The 21,563-nt window shown below is 39.6% G+C and overlaps 1 protein-coding gene across 5 annotated transcripts; it reads right to left on the bottom strand.

Moving 5' to 3' along the window:
• mpdu1b (mannose-P-dolichol utilization defect 1b) lies at positions 1-19,417 on the bottom strand. Of its 5 annotated transcripts, none has more exons than XR_007939668.1 (8): positions 19,240-19,417; positions 17,960-18,025; positions 17,629-17,761; positions 17,382-17,467; positions 15,754-15,872; positions 14,006-14,116; positions 6,369-6,659; positions 1-2,065 (listed from the first exon to the last, which is right to left on the bottom strand). XR_007939668.1 is itself a non-coding variant. In XM_051943703.1 (7 exons), the coding sequence occupies exons 1-7, from the start codon at positions 19,364-19,366 to the stop codon at positions 6,561-6,563; spliced, it is 741 nt and encodes a 246-aa protein (XP_051799663.1). In that variant the 5' UTR covers positions 19,367-19,417; the 3' UTR covers positions 1-6,560. The 5 variants fall into 5 exon arrangements, 2 of the variants coding, with proteins under 2 accessions (XP_051799663.1, XP_022069829.2); XR_007939666.1 differs by having other exon boundaries at positions 1-4,386; XR_007939667.1 differs by having other exon boundaries at positions 1-1,868; positions 1,994-6,659.
• Between the last annotated feature and the right edge of the window lie 2,146 nt (positions 19,418-21,563).

Consider the following 21,563-nt stretch of genomic DNA (forward strand, 5'->3'; position numbering starts at 1 on the left):
TTAAAAAGATCTTGTAATTTATTCAAAATAAGATGAAAGCAACCTTATGTAAAGCACACTAAGAGTGGCTAAATGAAGGAAACCAGAAAATAAAGAACCAATACAAAACAATATGAAGAAGGAAAAAAGAAGAGGCAAAAACAGGTGAATTAAATACAGTGGTGAGGAGGGAGGTTGAGGATCACCCATACCGTCACAAATGAGTGTTTTGTGGATGGATTCAAAGAAATGTTTTTGTCAGCAACTGTCTCACCTGTTGTGGGTAAGTTTGACCGATGAAAAAATACGTCCCTCATTGCTTGAAGAAATCTGACTTGAGAAGCTATACTACTGTTCAAAAGTTTGCTGCCACTCGGACGTGGTTCTTCCACCCAGAGAGGACCTCTTTCTGCTGTCGCTGCTACACATACTGCCCTAGTTGAGGTTTTAGGTGGAATATTCCTTTTAACCAGACCCTCAGATCTCTTTGAGGATTTTGGATGGGATACTCGGTTAAACCAACATTTTAGATGCATGTCCAGGGATTTTTGGTGGAATGTTCCTTTAAGGTCAATGTGTGACGACCTTGTAGGTGAAATACTTCCTGAAACCAACCTTTTAGGTCAACATTCAAAGATTTAAGGTGGAATATTCCTTTAAACCAACGTAAATGTCATGTTTTGATCATTATCAAGTGAGAAACCTCAATCCAGACTCCTCATAAAGACATTTGAGATTCATGCTGCTGTTATTTGTTTAGTCCAGACTAAATGACAGAAATCCACAACTGTAATTTTTTTTCAGGACTCGGTTATTAAATGTCAAAACAATCCATGTGACTCTAAAAACTCAGCAGCTTTACAAACTCTAAGATTAAACTCTCCACAAGGATCCAAAATAAGTTGGACTTCTACATGAGAGCTTTAATTATTCTTCATCTACTTCCTGAAAAGTTTGGTCAATAAAAAAGACAAAAAATAATATTTCCAGCTGAACTAAAGACAGACTTTGTGATTTTTCTGCTCACATGTTGTGTTGTTGTAAACTTACTCCTTCAAATAAATAGCCTCCTAACCCCCTGAAAACCAGCGTTTGTCCTGTTTTTGTGTTGCTCCTCGGCGACCCTAAACAGCCGTTTGTAATATTTTTTGAGCAGCACACCATAATATGACGTTTTTACAGTGAAGGTTCTACTATGGAACCAGTTTGACATGTTCAGGCGTTCTTTGTGTGAAAACTCAGAGATTTCAGGCATCAGAAGGTGGTTTTCAACTTTAAACTAAATTTACTTCACTAAGCCAGCCCTCTGGACTTCCAGTAAGCTGTGTTCCTATTGGCTGTCCAGGTGGCTGCTTGGTGTTATCAGGAACACCTGAGCAGCTCACTGTCTTCCTGCTTTATGTCTGCAGTCAAACATTTCCTCTGCTTCTCTTCACTGAACTGGGTTTGACTCCGTTGCTTTAGTTTGTTGTTCAGGTGTTGGCTTGCAGCTTCCAGCAGTAAAATCCTCTTTAATGTGTTTCAGGGCTTTGTACTAGATAGTTGTCTTGGTAAATGTGGTTCTTTAGCCACAGTTAGCACATGGTTCTAATGTGTGCAGTGATTAGTGGGTTTGGTGCAGCTGAGTTGTCTTTATCTTGGCTGTAGTGAGTCTTTAGAGGTTTCTGGTCAGACACATTCTGTTCTTGTTTGTGAACCAACGTTGGTTGTCCAGAAGGTAAGAGTTCCTGTCTTGATTCTCTGTTTAAAGAGCTTCTCTGGTAGGCTGCAGGAGACTTTAGCCTTTGGGTTGTGCTAGTTTGGTTTTTGTACGGTTTCATCTGGACGACTATCTTGAGGCCCCTCCATGTGGTTTAGTGAGGTTTTCTGTTACAGTTCTACAAAGCAACCTGCAGCAGAAGAGACTTTGAGAGTTTTTAGGAAGTTCTGGAGACCAGACTTTAGAGCAGCAGAAACATTTGTCAGCAGTTTGAGCAGGAGAAGGTGAGCTTCAGAATAGAAATGAGAAAGAAACCTTCTTGACCCGTGTGGTGAGGTCTTGTACCAAGAGTTTGAGCAGGTTGTGAAGAGTCTGTAGTTCTTTGGTCTGAAAGCACAAGAAGAGTTGATTCATTAAAGGAGAAAACAGGAGATATTGTTGGTTCTTCTGTTGCTCTGCAGTTTCCTGAGACTGAATATAAAGTTTGTATTTTAAATGATTTACTGTGTGAGCCCAAGAAGACTTCAATAAACTCTCTCCATCCCCTGAACACAACATATTTTATTACCATGTTAATTTTTTAAAAATGTTTTTGAGTTTTAATCAGTTTTTTTTCTCTTTGCTTGTGTAGTTTTGTCAACTGTGTGGAAGGTGCTAAACAAATAAAGTTGAATTGATAAACTGAATAACTGACTAACTCATGATTGTGACAACAGAAGTATTTTTATCGTGATTTAAAGGTTTGTTTCATTTTTAAGGTTGGGGTGAAAAGCTTGACAGAAAAAAAGATTCAATAAAAAAGCAATTAAATCAAAGGGAAAATACATTTAATACAGTTATACTTTCAAAAAGAAAATTAAACAAATATAATTAAGTTATATTAAACAGACAAAATATTTAATTGCATAATTATCAGAAGATACAAAACATGTAATTATGAAATTAAACATTTTAAAATAAAATATTAAACATTAAAATGAAATATTTAAGACAAACACTTAAATAAAATTGAACAAGAATAGTCAACATTTTAAAAACTACAAAACATTTAATTAGATTAAACCTTTAAAAGACATTTAATTCAATTAAATGTTCAATTAGAAAATTAAATCTTAAAGACAACAAAACTTTAAATTGGAATTAAACAGAAAATACAATGAAGTATTTAAAAAGAAAATTAAACATTCAAAGGTGGTAAAACATTAAAAAGAAAAACCTTCAAGATTTAATCTAAAAATAAAACATTGGGAAAGAAAAACAAATTTTTCAAACAAACCGATAAAACATTTGACAAAACAACAATAAAAAATTAAAAAGACAAAACATTTCAAAAGCAAATCAGACAGAAAAGAATAAAAGGTGAGAAAAGAACAAAACTAAACATTTAAGAAGAATCAAACTAAAGACTAAACATTTGAAAAGACACCAGTTAGACTTTAGAAGATCAAATTAAACAGAAGAGACAATAAAACGATCATCAAGAGCAAAAACAGATCAAGGTCTTAAAGTGTTCTCTAGTCTGAAATGAAAACATTAAGTTGTTTCTTCAAACATTTCCTCTTTCTGTGTTCTTGGTTTGACTGTAGATAGATTTACTAAGAACTCATTTCAGAAAACTGCTTTCCAGATAAAGTCTACTAGTAGTTGAAGGCATCGATCAAACTAATGTTACCTTCTGATCTCCACAAACTTTACTGTTCAGTGAAGAGAATCAAAGTTTGTTCAGGATTTCTAAAGAACCCACAGGTGAAGGTCTGAGAAGAACTCAGATGGATGATCTAAATGTGAAATCAAGACTCATGGTCACAAGTTTTAAGGCTTCTGTTAACCACAAAGTTTAAACTAACAGAGACGTGCTGAGAAATTTTAAAGATTTCAGTCCTCAGACTGTCTGAAGGTTCAAACTAACAGTGAACTACTCAAGAATTTAGAAGATATCAGTCCTTGGACTGTCTGAAAGGTAAATCTAACACAGATCTACTGTGGGACTTAAAAAATTTCAGCATTCAGACTGTGTGAAAGCTCAGGTCCTGAGGACTCGGGAGGTCTGGAGGCTTTGGAATGTCTTGGAACTGAGGGTTCAACCCTCCAGCACAAAGGCTGAAGTCCAACCTCCAGAGAAAAACGGTCGAGTCGAGACTCGAGTTAAAAAAACTTGGAAACGGAAAAAAAAATCGATGATAAATGCGCAAAAAAAAGAAGAATTAGTATCTGAGCAAGTAGCTCAGAGGGATAAGAAGAGAGACTACCAAGTGGAAGGTAGTAGGTTCAAGACCTACCACTGGTGTTTTTCTTTCTCTGTCTTTGTCTAAGTTTTTCACAAAATTTAAGAAGGGTCTAGTCTTGAACCAGCAACCTGCAGCTCCATAGGCAAACCCTTAACTCACTGAGCTACAGATCAGATAAATAAAAATAATTTCGTCGTCCCTTTGACATCATAGTTTCTGTTCCTAATAAAGTGACCACATGGGTGGAGCCAAGGCGGAGTCTGGGTGGAGTCAGGGCGGAGAGTAGGAGGGGAGGTGGGTGGCAGCTTCCCCCCTCTACTCCCCCACCGCCCACCACACCTTCCCCCACCCAACGAGTTTTTCGAAAATCTGAGTCTTGACGGGTTTTCCCAACTTTCTGGAGTTTCCACCAGGTCAGAGGCAGAACAAGTCATGAAGAGGTGTTGAAGTCGGTGAGGATGGAGTGACTTTTTACAGCGACTAGAAGGAAGACGAGTAGAAGAGCAGGTCTTTAACCAGCATCCCTAAAATCCATGGAAATGAAGGGAGGTCAACTTTTATCAGCCTCCATCCAGATGTTCAACTTGATATCTTTACTTTGAGATTTTTAGCACCACAAACCTTTAGTATCACACTTTATCATTTATTAGGACTTTAATGGAATCCACCAGCAGATTTAGTTTTTGTTGAGAAACTTTATTCCTGTCATCATGGGACTGCAGGATTTAAAACTGTTCCTTCTATTTGACCTCATGTTTATTAGTTTTAGTGGAGAAAGTTATTTTAATTGTTGATTAATCTGTTTAAAACCAAATAATAAATTGGATTAGTCAAGAGGTTTAAATTTCTTACTTTGTCATATTTTAAATATGACAAAAAAATATAAAAATAAAGCGTCTTGAGACAATTTCACCTGTAATTGACGTTATATAAATAAAACTGAATTTAAATTCTATGTATCTTGTAATGTTAGAGGAATTCAGCCATATATGTTGGAAAACACATTTTCTTTGTCCATTAATCTGTTGTTTTCTCCAGTAATTCATTTCTTGTTTTGGTTTATCAAAGGTCAAACCCAAATATATTCAGTTTACTGTCATAAAAAACAAAAAGATTTACATTCATGATGCAGGAATCAGGCAGGGTTTCACTTTTTATCTTAGTTTAGTCAGAAAGATAGTTAATAATGTGTGAATTGTTGTAGCTTGTGAGCCGTAAAAGGTTTTAATCTTTGGGGCCGAGTGTCAGAAAACATTTAGAAACCAACATCAACAAAACACTCAACAAAGATTTGAACATCATTAAAGGGAAATCCAACTTTTTCATGACAATGTCTAATTAAAGGACATTTATTTCCAACGTAAATGTGTGATATTCAGCCTCTGGAGCTTCTCTTCACATCGTCTTCCACCTGGACTGGTTTGGTTGGGAGCATGTGTAACAAATATCTGAAAAACTGCACTTTAACATCAATGAATGACACTGAAGTTTAATCTCTACATAAATGAGACTGAGTCTGGATATGCTGCTCTGTCATTAACTCCTAAGTTTAGGGAAAGTTCAAACAAAAGAGGACAGTTCAGATAAGACTTGAGAATGAGCTTATTTTCAACAAACATCTCAGACTTTCTGAGCTTCAGCACCTCTAGCAAAATATTTTAACAACAAGCAACTCAAGAGAACCAGACGTTGGAGAGAGTTAGCTTTAGCTGAGCCACAGAACATGTGGGACGCTAACCTAGCAAACATTTCAGACTTTTCTCTGTGAATTCTGAGAAATAATTTCCTATTTAATGACAGAGCTACACATCTGAACTCAGTCTCATTAAAACAGACTCTAATTCAGTGTCATCTATCCATATTAAAGTGCAGTTACCCAAAATGTTTGTTGCATGAGCTCCAACAAAACCTGTCCAGGTAGAAGGCCACTTTGACAAACAGGAAGTGGAGGATTCCAAGCAGATTTATAGAAGGGGGAACCGGACTGTACTAAGTGTGGTCGAGTATAGAGGGGTGTTTTGTGGGTTTTTAAGGCTGATAATTATTATTAGTGAGACATTTGGAAGAGATACTCATTTGCAGTAAATGAAAGTATTTAAAATCTTGGAGTTAAACTTAGAAGAACACAAACTCTAACCGAAAACTTTGTTGATACGTTTTTGTTTTGTTTACAGATGTTAAGATAGAGGAGTTTTATTGGTGACGTATAATCAATCAAATCACTCCAGAAGACAGAGCGACCACAGCTAGATAAAGGTTCAGAGGCAAAGTAGTGGAGCCAATGTACCGTAAATCAGTAAAAACTAAAATACTGATTATCAGTAAATCAGTCAGCCCACAATTACTACAATTCTACAATGTATGTCTCTTTACTTTGACTTGTTATTTGTGCAGTATAGGATGTATATGATGGCATTTTTTCATACCAAATGCTATACTATGATGTTTTCTCAGAGACATACTATGCTACTCTGTTCTGGCCCTGGGCTGCTGCACTCCTCCTCTGGTGTTTTCTGGATTGTACTCAGCTGCATGCCTTCGTCCACCCGGCCTCCGTTGACTCGTCCCACCTGCCATCTCTGGAGCTGAAGCTGGATTGGAACAGACCAAAGTACAGTCCAATCATGATGCCAGCTGCCTCTGAAAAGGCTCCTTCATCTGGCGGCACTTCTTCTGAGGGGAAGCTGAGCTTCAGCAGAACTTTGGAGATGTGTTCCAGTGGTTGGTGGATGTGTGGGGAGATAGAGAGGGACCTTTGAATAGTTCAGAAAGAAAAACAGGGAACCCATTGGTAGTTTTAGTTTAGGGTGCTACTGCGGTGTGTTTTTGGGTTTTAAGAGGTGAACAGGAAGAGGTTTTTTTCATGTTGATGATCTTTTACTTTGTTCCTGATTGGAATGCCCATCAATGTCAACGTGAAGTTCACTTTTAGTTCTGTTTATTTATTTTTATTTTACTAACACCCATTTGCTTTTAACCCCCTCACATGTTGTGTTGTTGTAAATTTACTCTTTCAAATAAATACTCGTCTAACCCTCTGGAAACCAGCATTTGGACTGCCTTTGTGTTGCTCCTCACCTTCAGACAGCCGGAACATAACAACGTTTTGTGGACCAAAGGCTAAACTATGATGTTTTTAGAGTGACATGCTATACAATGACGTTTTTAATTGACATACTGGATTACTATGATGATTTTTTGTTTTAGTTTTTTTTTTAGCAACATATAAGAATTTGAACAGTTTTCAAAATTACTATACTTTTACTTGTGCAATGAACATCTTCATCATCGTGGTCTTCTTTTGAAGAGGCCCTCAGATGCTGCAATCTCTGACCTTAAGGAGGAACTGCTACTTTCACTCTGTAATAAGACATGTAAGACATGTTCTAACGGATAGACCATTTTTTAAATATTAAAATCGCTGCTCTTCCTTTGTATATTTGGTTTTATCTTATGTTGCTGCTGTTTCACTGCAATTCTATTTTAATAATATCACTTTAAATACGGACAATTGCAAAGAAGAAAAACTGGCTCTGAAATACTCAATGAACTGATATGTCATCTAGTGTTAAACTGAATAAGAACTCTTCATAATATAAAATATAACAGACTGAGATGTATTGATTAAATCGAGATCGTCAAGCCCAAACGAAAAATTAATCCATATTCTGGCCACATTACCCACAACAGCATCCATGGAATGACCGGAAGTTAGCCAACCTAGCGGAAGCGCTAATGAGGTCTGCTCTGGCACAGATTATTACCGTCACACACGTAGCTTTGAACATAAATCTTCTATAAGACACAGAGCTGTAGCTCCGTTTCAGTGTGAGCTCTAATGTTCCTCTAATAAAATCCTCCTGTTCACTGGGAGCTGCAGCCATGATAGATATCTATCTACTGATTCATATCTCTACTCACTAGTCTGGTCCGATGCAGTCTCCATGATGACGTTTCACGAGTACGTGAGCGCCAAGTACGGACAGTTGCATACTGAGAAACGGCCACAGTCTTCTTACCACTAAGGTACAAAGCTGCTCATCTTCTCCTCCAGCATCAGGAAACATCTTCAAAGCTTCTTCAAATCCAAACGAAATACAAACAGAAGATCAAACTAACGTCATTGGTGCATTCATGTGCAGTCGGACAATGAAGTTGCGTTCAAGAGCGTTGGAAATCGGACTATCAGTAATGTAAATTTCCATCGAAAATTTTGGGGGGGCACACGGGGTGGCAAATCAGATTACACGGGGGACCACTGCCCACCCCGTGTCCCCACGGAAGATCTGCCACTATTCCAGGAGGAAAAATGTATCAGTATTAAGGAGTTATAAAAATTAGATTTCCCTAATTTCGTAGAAATTAGTCATAATGACCATATATTTGAATTTGTAGGGTATTGTAGAGAGAATATTTTCAGGTCTTCTTAATGTCTTTTACTCTTTTTGCTGACCTGTTTTAGAAGTTAAAGTCTGTTAGGATTCGCTGGAATATCAATAAATTTGAAAAAGAAACAAACATACTTCTCTAGGTTTTTATCATAACCTATTCATTTCATATTAAACAGAATGTCCCTCTCTTTTTAGTGTCAAATATGGCATGAGAAAGACATCCCAATTGGTGCTCTAAAAGTCACATTTAGACCACCAAAATGTGGCATTTCTAGAGTGGAGATCTGGGGGCTATTGTTTCATTAAAGACCAGAAACTGGCATCAGTGTCTTTGTAGCTGATTTTATTTCTGAGCCTATTGTCCATATTTCTTATTCTGAGCTTCCAGACTAATCCCATTCTCAAATTCTGGAAAGCTGCTTCTGTTCTCCCTGAAGCAAGACAGGTGGGGGCCATTCAAATTTAAATAACAATCACCCTATGTCCAAACTTTCTCTATTTGACGAGATTTTAGAATCTTAAGTAATTTCTCAACTGAAAAAAATCTTGGCTGACAGCAGTATCTAAAGTGAAACTCAGTCTGGCTTTAGACCAGGTCATAGAACCATCGCAGCAGCTATACTATCAATAAGTGACATTACCACTGCCTTGGACTCAAAGCAGCATCCTGCCACTGTTGTCATAGGGCTTGCTCTGGGAGTTCAGGCATATGGGTTTTATAAAGCGTCTTGAGACAATTTGAATTGTAATTGGTGCAATATAAATAAAATTGAATTGAATAGAACTGAATTCAGTTTAATTCCTCTGTTTGTTGATTTGTTCCAGCCACTTAATTCTGTCAACCATGAGCTGCTGCTGACCAGACTCTGTGACACTGGTATGGGTGAAAAGGCCATAGAGTTGTTCAGGAGCTACCTTGCTGATAGAACTGAGTGTGTGAACACAAGTGAAGCTTTCAGGAGATCTCTAAGCAAGTCCCCCAAAAGCTTAGGCTCAGCACCACTTTGGGACCTGGGTGGGTGATTTTTTTATTACCAAAACAGAGCCTGCTTCAGTTTAGCAGTGAGGAAAAGACTGATTCAGGCTTGTTCCTAAGAGCTTCAGACTTCCGCGACATCGTCTATGTGCATGCTGCTGCCCCCATGTATGATGGCAATAAAGCTATTCTATTCTATAAGACACTTTAATTTCAAAGGACTTCCTAATAAAACAAAGATTAAATAAAAAAAATTACAAAACACACACATTTGTTGATATATTTCAGCAACACATTTTTATTTCACTCGCATCTGATGAGCACATGCATTATTACAATCATTTCACATCACATTTCAGTATCCCTTAGATTGAACTTTCTTGATAGATTTTGGGTGCCAGGGAATTTCTCAGAAACTATGTAGGGAGAAATATCAGTTTTCTTACATATTTTGTCTGGAGTTCCAGTTAGGTTGGTCACATTTAAGCTTTAGTCAATGTGTCATCCGTTGCTGCTTCACAATGTCAGTTTTCCAGGTTTGCCAAGCAGCTTCCTGCATGGGTTGACACTGATCAAGCATGAGAAAATGTAGCAAGTCTGAACTCCAGTTAATTTGGTATGGTCCCATTATTTCGTACAGGGGACAGCAGTTATACACAGTTTTACAGTATGTGTTCAAACTGGATACACACAAGATTATTTGCTCTCAAAGGAATGGAATTATCTAGGAAGGTAGCACTGGCTATGTGTTTTCTTTCTGAGCCCAGTGCCAGAATGCAAGAATGGACAATAGTGGAGAGCCACAACAACAAACATGAGGTGGGCTACGGTAAAAATACAGACCCCAAAGTAGAAGCTTACTGTTGATTTTCTGTATCACCCATTAACTGCATATAGGTTTCTGTGGCAAACAACACATAGTGTGCAATACTGGATCTACATGGCTTCATACAGTGGGATCATCAGTGCACAGCTCAACTGGTTTGGAGATAGAACTTTTATTAGGTACACCTGTTCAACTCCTTGTTAATGCAAATATCTAATCAGCCAACCACAAAGCAGCAACTCAATGCATTTAAGCATGTAGACGTGATCAAGATGACCTTTTGAAGTTCAAATCAAGCATTATGCTTTCTTGATGCCAGAGAGGAATGCCCGGATTTGTTTGAGATGACAGAACTGCAACATTAACTCAAAGGTTGCAACCAAGGAATGCAGAATACCATCTCTCAACACAAAACGTGTCCAATCTTGAAGAAGATGGGCTACAGCAGCAGAAGACCACACCAAGGGGCCACTCCTGTCAGCTAAGAACAGGAAACTGAGGCTTAAATTCACACCGGTTCACCAAAACTGGACAATAGAAGATTGATCTGGTAAATCTTGATTTTAGCTGCGACATTCAGATGGTCAGAATTTGGTGGAAACAACATAAAAGCATGGATCCACCCTGTCGTATATCAACAGTTCACATTGTTGGTGGTGTAATGATGTGGAGGATATTTTCTTGACTCGCTTTGGGCCCCTTAGTACCAGTTGAGCATGGTTTAATCACCACAGCGTACCAGAGTATTTACCAACAATGTCCATTCCTTTATGACCAGTGGACCATCTTCTAATTGATACTTTCATCAGGATAATGCTCCATGTCACAAAACGGGTTTCTTGAACATGACGGTGAGTTCACCGTCCTTCAATGGCCTTCACAGTCACAAGATCGCAACAGAATAGAACCTTTGGGATGTGGTGGAACGGGAGATTGGCATCATGGACGTGCAGTGGGCAAATCTGCAGCAACTGTGTGATGCTGTCAAGTCACTAAGGACCAAAATCTCTAAGGAATGTTTCTAATACCTTGTAGAAAATATGCCACGAAGAATTGAGTTGTTAAGGCAAAAGGGGGTCCAATGTTTTACTAGCAAGGTGTACCCAATAAAGTGGCTGTTGAGTGTACTCTGTCACTAAGAATCTTTAATCTTAATAGAGAATAATCACTAAACGAGCTGGTGAAATTCTGGAGCCTCTTACAACCAAATTAAATTCCAAAATCTGAGCAGGCTAGCTTGCAGCATCAGTTACCCTGATGGTCTAGCCAGGTTCTAAGAGTCACTGTTGACACAACTCAACATCATCAGCCAACCAACCATTTCTTGCTTTGCAGTACCCCCTTCAGGTTGTTTCAGGATATACATGTGAGTGAAGGGTGTTGACTATTAAACAGGTTAACTTTTGGCTCCATTTCATTTTGTAAGAAAGAGGAGTAATCTTTCACTTTAACAGTAACTGCATCTAAAATGTGCTTTTGTAAATCATCTTTGTGGGTGTGAATGATCCAGTTCAGACAGACCATAAATCCTACATTAATCTTGTTTAAATCTGAGTCGGATTACTCCGAATCTCTTGTAATTTAATTCAGGGCTTCACCTTAACGTAACATTTGGTACTGAGATCAGCGATGCTTTCACAGGAGTTACAAATCAGTGGAATTTAGCATCCTTGTGTGCAAATGTACAAACACGACTCTGTGACAGCATCAGGTGTGTAATCTCATAATGTCACCTCCAACACAGACGACAGGATAATGTCCAGCATTGAACATACATTAGCAAGTCTGAAATTATGCATAATGGAAAAATAACAAATCAGTCAAGATCAACACTGCTGATTAGATTTCTATTGGAAAATCAACACTTATTTCAACAATTCCAACAGTTTAACACACCCATGTGATAACAGCTGAACACAAAGGAATGTAATAACCACATAAAGGAGAGGAGTCTGGACCCAGCAGCTCTCCCTACTCTTCCCACTGGCTCTGCACACAAATCACACGTCAATTTGTTCTTTGTAGTTTAAGAGACCCCTCTGTGAGAGTGTCTTGAGTGGAATAAGGAAATAAAAGTGTTGCTCTATCACTGAAGTTTAGTGACTGGACTACTCTCTCTTCTTTTTCTTCTTCTTTTTGTGTTCTAGGGAGCTGTTCCAGTAGTACAGAACCTGCAGGGCAATGATGCCGTTACAGGCAGACGATATGACGTAGGTGAGGGCCATCAGCGTGTCTCCAGTTTCCTGTAAGGAAACAGTATAGCTCGAAACAGTCAGGACCACTGAAAAGCTTTCAAACGACGTGAAAGTATTCCAGATTTTGTTGGACAACTTAAAATGGATTTACTTTATTCAGCTTCTTCATAAATCTACAAACAAGAGTCCACAATGACAAAGCAAACTTAGATTGTTGGGAATTTTTGTTCATTTACTCGAAAAAAAAACACTGAAATTTCCCATTTAAACAGGTTTTCAGACCCTTTCTACAACACAGCTGAGCTCTGATGCACACAGTTTGAATAATGCACACCTGTGGAGTTGAGTGAACCTAATTGAATTTATAGGACGTATTAAGGAAAGGCACTCACTTGAAAGAGTGGAAACCAAGCCATGAGATCTAAAGAACGGCGAGTACACCAATGAAACAGTTAAACAGAGATCTCTCCTGACTGAAATCTGTTTTCAGAGTGCTCAGGATTTCAGGCTGGCACAACATTTACATTTCAACAAAACAACGAGCCGAGGCATACTGCCAAGAAAACAGAGGAGTGACTTCAGGAAACCTCTATGAAAGTGCTGAAGTAGCCCAACATGGCATCTCTAGTGAGCCCGGAATACGGCTGCGCACCAGCACACTCATACCTTCTGGTGGAGTTTGAACAATTTGGCTAAGGAAAATGACGGAAACTTCCACAAGAAATGTGCACCGAGCTTGTCGGATCATTGCAAAGAAAACTCGAGGGTGTCAAAGATCCCAAATGTGCGTAAACCAAGTGAAAGGTCCGAATACTTAAATAGGATACTTCAGTCTTTTTTTTTAAAATTTCAAGTATAATTACAAAACACTCCAAAATTAATTGATAATTCTTTAACTGATTGTTACTGATCCATCCAAAATCTATACATTGCTTTATCCTCATTAGGCTGGAGTCTATCCCCGCTGACTTAGGGTGAAGACAGGGCTACACACAGAGACAAGGAATAACACTCACATTCACACCTACAGACAATTCAGAATCACAAATTAACCTCAGCATGTTTTTGGCATGTGGGAGGAAGCTGGAGAAAACCCACACTGCACAGGGAGAACAGGCAAACTCCATGCAGAAAGATCCTAGCCTAGCCGCGCTAGACAACCCACGGCAACGAATTTAATTCTCTGCCAGGGTCGACAACAAAAACGACAACAGTCGTTGAGCTCCATTAGCACCGACTCTGAATAATCTTTCTGTTAACATGTCTGTAATATACTTGAGCTTCACCCACTGACTGTATAAATAAGGCTTCACCGAACTACGGCATCCTCTGATTTCCGGCGCTCTAGGAGCCTATTCGTTGCGCTGATTGGTTGTATACCTACCCAATTGCTGCAGAGTGATTTGATAGACAACCTCTGAGCCCGCCTCCCTCCCTGTCGAGCGTGCCTAGACCCTTGTGCCGTCAGAAACATGGGTCTAGCGTGGCTAGGCTAGAAAGATCCCAGAGCGAGATTCAAACGGGCAACCTTCAAGCTGTGAGGTGACAGCACCAGCCACTGAACCAACAAGCCGCCGTAGTTATGGATAAGTGTAACAAATAACTGCCATCATCGACCTGCCTTACTTTCTGCTGAAGAATAATCTTAATATAAAGTAAAGTGCATAGTTGAACTGAGTGTATTTCAGTGAGCCCGCAGTCTTTCTCTTACCTGTAGCGAGGTGAAGATTCGTGCAAGAGATCCAGCAAACAACAGGAAAACAGAGATGGCAGAGAGCTGGCCGGTGTGCCCGTTTTGGTAGTTAGTGGCTGCCTGGATCAGCTGAAACAACCACAGATTGTCAGTTTTACGCTTCAGCACCCATCAATCAATCAATCAATCAATCAGAACTTTATTGTCATTGCACACTTTCATATACAATGAAATTTCATTTGAGCTGCCCTGCCAATGGCAGCTCTGGCTGCAGCACCGTTGGGACCGCGCCTGTCTTGAGGAAAAGGAAAAACAAACATTTGGAATCAGGGTAGGAATAGCAGAGGGTAAATGAAAAAAAAAATAAAAAAAAAAGGTTCATTATTACCAAATGAAACCTCCAAGTTGGGAAATTCAATTTGAGAAGGAACCTGAAAAAAAAACAAACCCGCAACAGTCAAAGCAGGACGTCAGACAAGGTCAGATGGGATAAGGATGGGGGGTAATGGGAGGGTGGCTCCACACAGTAGTCAGTCTCCTATGCAACTGCTGCGCCATATGGTGGCGCGCTGCACATGGGAGTCTTACCCTCTGTGCATCGCGAGTGGGAAGCTTTGGAGGCGGCCTTGGAGGGGGTGATGGGCATGTGAGTGTGAATGTGAGCTCAGTTCATGAGTCCAAAGTGTGTGTGTATGAGTATAGCCAATCTCCTTCCATCCCAGACCCCCCGGTGTCTCAGTTCGCAGGTGGAGCGCGATAACACAGCAGGTTGCCATGGAGACGTCCTCAGATGGGCCAGTCCAGAAGTCAACAGGTGTCCTTGGGAAAGTGGGGAGGGTTTAGGAGAGCTATCTCTTGGCCATGAAAAACTTCCAGAGGAGTTTATCGTTCCAGGGGCACCGGAATGTTATCAGCATCCTTTTTGTTTAGGCGGGGAGAGGAGCAATTTCACCTTCCCCCTGGCTGCTCTCAACATCTTAGACCTCAGCTGCTGTGATCCGCACCTTGATGGCATCCACTTTGCGACTCAAATCAACAGTCACGCCAAGCAAATTGTCCATCTTACGTTTGGGTTCGTCATTCTGATCACCAGCAGCCTTGGTCCGATCATTTGCTAGGATCAGCAGAGTTTGGACGTCGTTTTTCTCTGCGGTCCTCCTAATTTCCCAGAAGCTCAGACCCGCAATCAAGCCAATTATCAGCAGGCCTGTCATCATAAATCCGAATATATAAACATCTTCCACATCCTCCACGGCTAGGGGTGCCAGGCACATGATCCCCTTCCACATCCCCCAGGCGTCGATCACATAACCAGAGGCGAAACTCCCATCCGGGCAGGTCGGCTCCCCTAAGCCTGTGCTTTTGTCCCGACAATCTTGTCAATCGCGTTGAGAGACCAGCTAATCAATTCCATGATCGGTGTTTCGAAGGTCCAGTGCCAAGAGATCGCTCCAAGTCAGACGAGACGAGACAAAAGTGCAGCAAGCAGAAACATGAGGGTGTGGGGAGAAGAACACGGATAGAGACGGAGAGAGGAAAAGTGTGACTGCCTCCTACGAGAGCTCAGGGCAAGCTCATTCTGATTTACCAACTAGCACTTCCTGTTTGTATTGTAACTATGAAAGCAGACATAAGAGTACTGTATTGACAGGCTAAAAAAAAAAAGAAGCTTACATCACATTTTTTCCCTGCCATCAAAAATGACTATTAAAAATGCAGGCATTCTGTTATTAAACACGGGTGAGATCTGTCTTGTGTTTGCCTACCCTGCCAATGATGATGGCTGGCATGTTAGAGGCCTGCATACAGGTCACCACAGACATGGAAGTGAATGGAGAGAGTAGGATGACCAGCAGGGTAAAATAGACAGCCAGAAACAGGAGACCTGGCAGGAGAGAAACAAACTGATGTTAGGGCCAAAATCAAACCTAGAACAGAATAAAATAGAATATAGAACTTTTATTGTCATTGCAACAAGTACAACAAAATTAAAAAGCAATCCATTCAGCGCATCATTCACAAACTAATATGAAAACAAGGTATAAAAGTTGCTTAAATAAAAAAATAAGAAATAAAACACCAGAACCTCACACACACAAGTGTACATATTCACTTCCTATATACTCTCATTATTGCATTTGTGATATATTACATTCATTTCACAGTTTAAAAGAGTTGAGAGAGGTCATTGCTGTTGGGTAAAAACTGTTTTTGAGTCTGTGTTTTGATAGACCTGAACCGTCTACCTGATGGCAAAGGCTCAAACAGGGAGTAGAAGGGGCGAGAAGTGTCTTTAATGATGATTTTTTAAAGACAGCAGGTGCAGTGTAGTTCTTCTAGTGTGAGGAGAGGATAGCCGATGGAAGGAAGGAATGCCTTTTGATTGTATCTGGCTTGGTGATTTTGCAGGCTTTATTTCACAATGTAAACATCCACGTGGATTAGGATTGGTTAACAACACCAGCAAGGCTTGGGCAGAATCTATTTTTTTATACCATCCTGACATCCATCCATCCATCCTCTATACACCGCTTTATCCTCATTAGGGTCGCGGGGGGTGCTGGAGCCTATCCCAGCTGACTTGAGCGAAGGCAGGGGACACCCTGGACAGGTCGCTGGTCTGTCACAGGGCTACATATACAGACAAACAAGCACACTCACATTCACACCTATGGGCAATTTAGAGTAACCAATGAACCTCAGCATATTTTTGGACTGTGGGAGGAAGCCGGAGTACCCGGAGAAAACCCACGCATGCACAGGGAGAACATGCAAACTCCATGCAGAAAGATCCCAGGCCCAACCCGGGATTCGAACCGGGATCTTCTTGCTGCAAGGCGAAAGTGCTAACCACTACGCCCCATCCTGACATGTAAAAAGAAAAAAGAAGAAAAAAAACAACATTTCAGCTGCCACCTTAACTCAAAGATAGACATAAGAACCACATAATGCAGACTCCTGGCTTTCAGTTGTCCTGTAACAAGGGTTGGAAGGTGGGTTTGGTGACTGATTAATCATATTTGTTGCAGGTTGGATGGTGCTTTCGACTTAGCTGCCAGTTCTGCTACCGGACACTGACCTCTGGTGGTAAAAGCTGTGCACTGCAACACCTCAATGCAGCTTTAGTTTAATTGAATGAGAAGCGTCTGTATTTTTGACGGCGTTGAAAATCCTACCTTCGAGATTGTTAAATATGCTGGTGTTCTATAATGCCTTGATAAACCTAAAACTATCTAAAAAAAATAGTTGAAACAGTAAAACGGCTTTTCTTGAAGAAGATGCAGAAGCTAAAGCACCTCACCTTTTAGCTAATATCCACTGCATGCACAGCACAGGGAGATAATTCCACTTATACTAGTATTAGTAGCTGTTGACTGTGCATGCAAAGTTTTACCTTTGCTGGTTCTTCCTCCGTAGTGTTGAATGAGGAAACCAATGGTGACTGTCTGCAACATGAGGAACAGAGCCTCGCCCCAGGCACTAAAGCAACAGTAGCACATGTTACTCAAGATACGAAAGCGAAGAAGGATGTAGTCGACATACAATTCAATCATACAGTGATTACATAAATGGATATTGTAGACATCAGAGTGCTCCATGTGCATTTGGACTTCACAGAGATGATTGGAATACTGCCCAACCTGAAGGGAAACTTGTTGGCAATACTGTAGGCCATCGTTCCCGTGATGGCCAGAAGTTCCAGCAGCACAGACTTGAAGCTCAGCCCCTCAGCGCTCTTTGCTCCCATCAGCTTTAAGATTTGAGGAAGCTTCACTGTGAACATTCAGGGAGTAGGCAGGTACAAAGAAATTCAACAAACTGATCAAAAATCATCATTTATTAAGCTGCACTGACTGAAAATAGACTAAACCGATAATTAAAAGAGATCTGACTCAAATTAATGTACATTTTACATCCAACCTAATCCATATAAAGCAGTTATAAAGACAAGGAGGAAGTCAGGTGTTTTACCCATCACTGATCCCAGGATGATGCCGATCCCCAGGGCTTTGCTCAGCACAACCTTCAGACATGGCACTGATACAATATATAAAAAATAATAATAATTAAAAGCTGCCTGTGAAGGATTAGCACACATGCACAAATCAGACACCAGTTAGAGAATCGAAAGGTGAACATATGCACAGTTTCATGTCTAAAAAAAAATTTAAAAAAAATTGAATAAGTGCAACCCTTTCATCAGTCATTCTCCTGACTATATTGTCTATGTGTGATGTATTGATTCTCAGTGAAGAGAAAACATTAGATGTGCAAACCTGTTGAATTGTACACTAGTAATCGCACTGAATGAAGCGATGCAGTTAAAGCCACAGAAATCTCCATGCATTCACTCGGGAAAGCAAAAACTGAGTGAATATGGTTTTAATTCTTTTTCTAAATTGTTTTTACGTCTGTTTTGCACTACTGTTATTGCAACTAACAGAACACAAATACAAAAATGTATTGATTTTTATCATTCACAATATTCAATCAATAACATTAATTAAACTTTGACTCGCCCTGAACTGATTTCCATGATTCCTTCATTACTATGTGATAGCATCAGACCTAAATGCCCTTCCTGAGAATCATGAATGCATTTTAAAGTTTCGGAGTAGCGTGGAACTGTCATATTAGTAGAAAGCTTCAGGCACTGCCTCTTTATGGAGCCTGACGAAGTCCACCTGGGTTAACAAAGTTCATAACCCGCTGTGATTCCCATTATCTCTGCTTTGGCTTCAGGTTTAGTCGAGACGGCACAAAGAAAGCTGGCCGATGTTGGACCTACACCCCTCTAGTCAACCAAGTTATCTACAATCTAAACCACCATTAGCACACAATTCACAGGGAAGTAGTTTTGAAGGAGGACCGCGGAGGTGCTGCACAAAGCAAGATTACTAGTAAGTTTGACTTGACGTCCCATAGACTTGTGATCAGACTAGTTTATATACTGTTTTATATTCAATGTGGGTTACAAATGGGTGTTTTGAAGGAGATGAGTAGCTTTAATTTACTGTTTTGTCTGTGTGCACTTGTATTCGAACATTGTTACCTTCTGAACTAATGTTAAGCTTTAAGAATCTGACTTTAAAACAAATAGTCAAAAAGAAAACCAGTGCGCCTCAGAATCAAAGTATTTTCTTTTGTTTGAACAATTTAAGCGTGTCGTTATGACATGACACGATGTAATACTTTACTTCTATTTAATCGGTCATTGGTCTGCCGTTGACAAATAAAAATAAGCCTCTTACCGTCCAAAAAGTTGAAATTGAGGAAGAACTCGTCATAGCATGATTCTGGCATAAAATATGTCAACAAAAGTCCTTTGAATGGATCCATGAAAGAGGAACCCTGAACCAAAACAGGTTTATCCGCCATTGTGGCGATGATTTGTAACGTACGTGTTTAGTGTAACACATATAGGTCCCGACCAGCTCACACGGCACGACAACAGTTCCGCTCGCTGACCAAAGCAATTACAAGGTTTGAAATAAAGAATTAAAAAAAACATACAGGGGATACGAAGCATTTTCATCAGTCAGTTACTGTGACATATTCTCTTTTCTTTCACGGTCGTCATACATTAATTTCGAAACATCCACAACAGTGCCACCGTACCTGTACGAGATTTGCCAAACACGCGATATTGGACAATAAATCGATTGTGCGTACAAATGCATTAATAATCAAAAGAATAAATCTAAACTAATTGTATCAAAATATATTCACAACTAGCAAAAATGTGGTGTGTAAGGATAATTTCATAGCAATGTAAGCTAGCTGCTGCCATATTTTTCACTATTAGGATATATAAATGTATCTAAATTCCTGTAGCTTCATATTCACTGTACGGATAAGAGAGTTTTTGAACTATCTGCTTTATCAATAACAAGAACCAAAGCAACCCATAAGTGCTCTCCGAAAATAAAATCAACTGCTTTACATTTCTCTTTGTGTGTCATCTTGATAGCCCAGTGGTTACGATTCATAACCATCTTAACCTCCATCTTAGGACAACACATTGCCAAGAAAAATGCTTCAAGCCTCCCTGAAGTTTTCCCTTTGAATAGCTTTTCAACACAGAATCATGATCAATTTAATTTGCCTTTTTTGGACAAGAATTTACAAAAAAAACTGCGCTTTTATATATATATAAAAAATATTCAACCCTTCTGTAAGTTTTCCCTTTTGATTTTTTTAAACATTGATTATATGATTAATTGGATTTGGATTTTTTTTTTTCAAGAATTTCCTAAGGCATCCTCCCAAAGTCCAAAAACATGCTGAGGTTAATTGCTGACTCTAAATTGTCTGTAATTGTGAATGTGAGTGTGATTATTTGCCTCTATGTGTAGTCCTGTGATAGACTGGTCAGGCACCCTGTCCAGGATGTCCCCTACCTTCACTCTAAGTCAGCTGGGATAGATTCCAGCACTCCACAACCCTAATGAGGATTAAACAGATGTATAGATAATGGATGAATGAATATGAGTACAGTTGACACCATAAAAAAATGGAAGGAAAAGAGTGCATGCCTAAATCTGCCTAAAGCAGACCATCCTCAGAAACGGATTAACTGTACAAGACAGACACAAATGAAGCTACCCACCAGGACACCTCTGACTCCTCGAAAGGTCTTACAAGCTTTAGAGGCTGTCATGTGAGAGACTGAACAAACAACTGTCAACTGTTCTTCACCACTCAAAGCTTTATGGGAAACGGGAGTGGTAAACAGAAAGCTACTGTTAAAAAACTCACAATGAATCTTGAGTTCACTAGAAGGCATGTGGGAGACTCTGAAATCACCTGGAAGAAGGTTCTTGATCCGATCAGATCAAAGCTGAGCCTTTCTGCCATCAGACTAGATGCTATGTTTGGCAGGCATCAAACACACCACCCCCCAATTAACAATAAGTGACATCTCAGGTAGATTGGTTAAACCAGGAGAAAAGAGTGTTTGATGACGTCAACTGGAGGTTGAAATTGGGAGACGGGTAAGACCTCAGAAGAGCTGTGTGGTGGCTTATTTGTCCCCATGGGTTCCTTAAAAGAAAAAAGGGAAGATGATAGAGGACCAAAGATGGACAGAAAAACCGGCTTCGGCAGGGGGAGCACAAAAATTCTGAGCTTCATAAAGTTGTCTTTACTGCTTAAAGCAGACTGCCATTTTGAAATACTACCGTACTCTTGCTTCATTACATGAAATTCTAATGCCATATTTCTTGCCATTAAATGTATTTTTGGCAAATCAGATTTGATTATTTTTGCCTGCATCCTCCTCTCACTGACTTGCCTGGATTTAAACTAATGAAATGGCAGCAAGTTGAAAAAACTGTTTTCCTGCTACCTGTCAGAGTCCCTTTAAATCACTGTGCCTTGAAGTGTGTAAATACTGTATATTGAATTTAAATTACATTAAGTATTCTATAGATTTTAAAATTAGAAGCATTTTTTATAGTGTAGCATTGTACAGCAAGACTTTCAGAGTATATACTTACCTTTAATGTTAATGCTACTAACCTGCCTTTTTGTTATTACCTCCGCCAAGGAGGTTATGTGACACCCGGCGTTTGTG

This window comes from Acanthochromis polyacanthus, chromosome 23, assembly GCF_021347895.1.
Source record: "Acanthochromis polyacanthus isolate Apoly-LR-REF ecotype Palm Island chromosome 23, KAUST_Apoly_ChrSc, whole genome shotgun sequence".
NCBI lineage: Eukaryota > Metazoa > Chordata > Actinopteri > Pomacentridae > Acanthochromis > Acanthochromis polyacanthus.

Coding starts and splice junctions, on each gene's coding strand:
- mpdu1b (XM_022214137.2), bottom strand. CDS start 19,366: ATGGCGGATAAACCTGTTTTGGTTCAGGGTTCCTCTTTCATGGATCCA. Junction 17,762..17,959: donor CATCCTGGGATCAGTGATGG/GTAAAACACCTG, acceptor GAATGTTCACAG/TGAAGCTTCCTCAAATCTTA. Junction 14,117..15,753: donor CAGCCATCATCATTGGCAGG/GTAGGCAAACAC, acceptor TGGTTGTTTCAG/CTGATCCAGGCAGCCACTAA.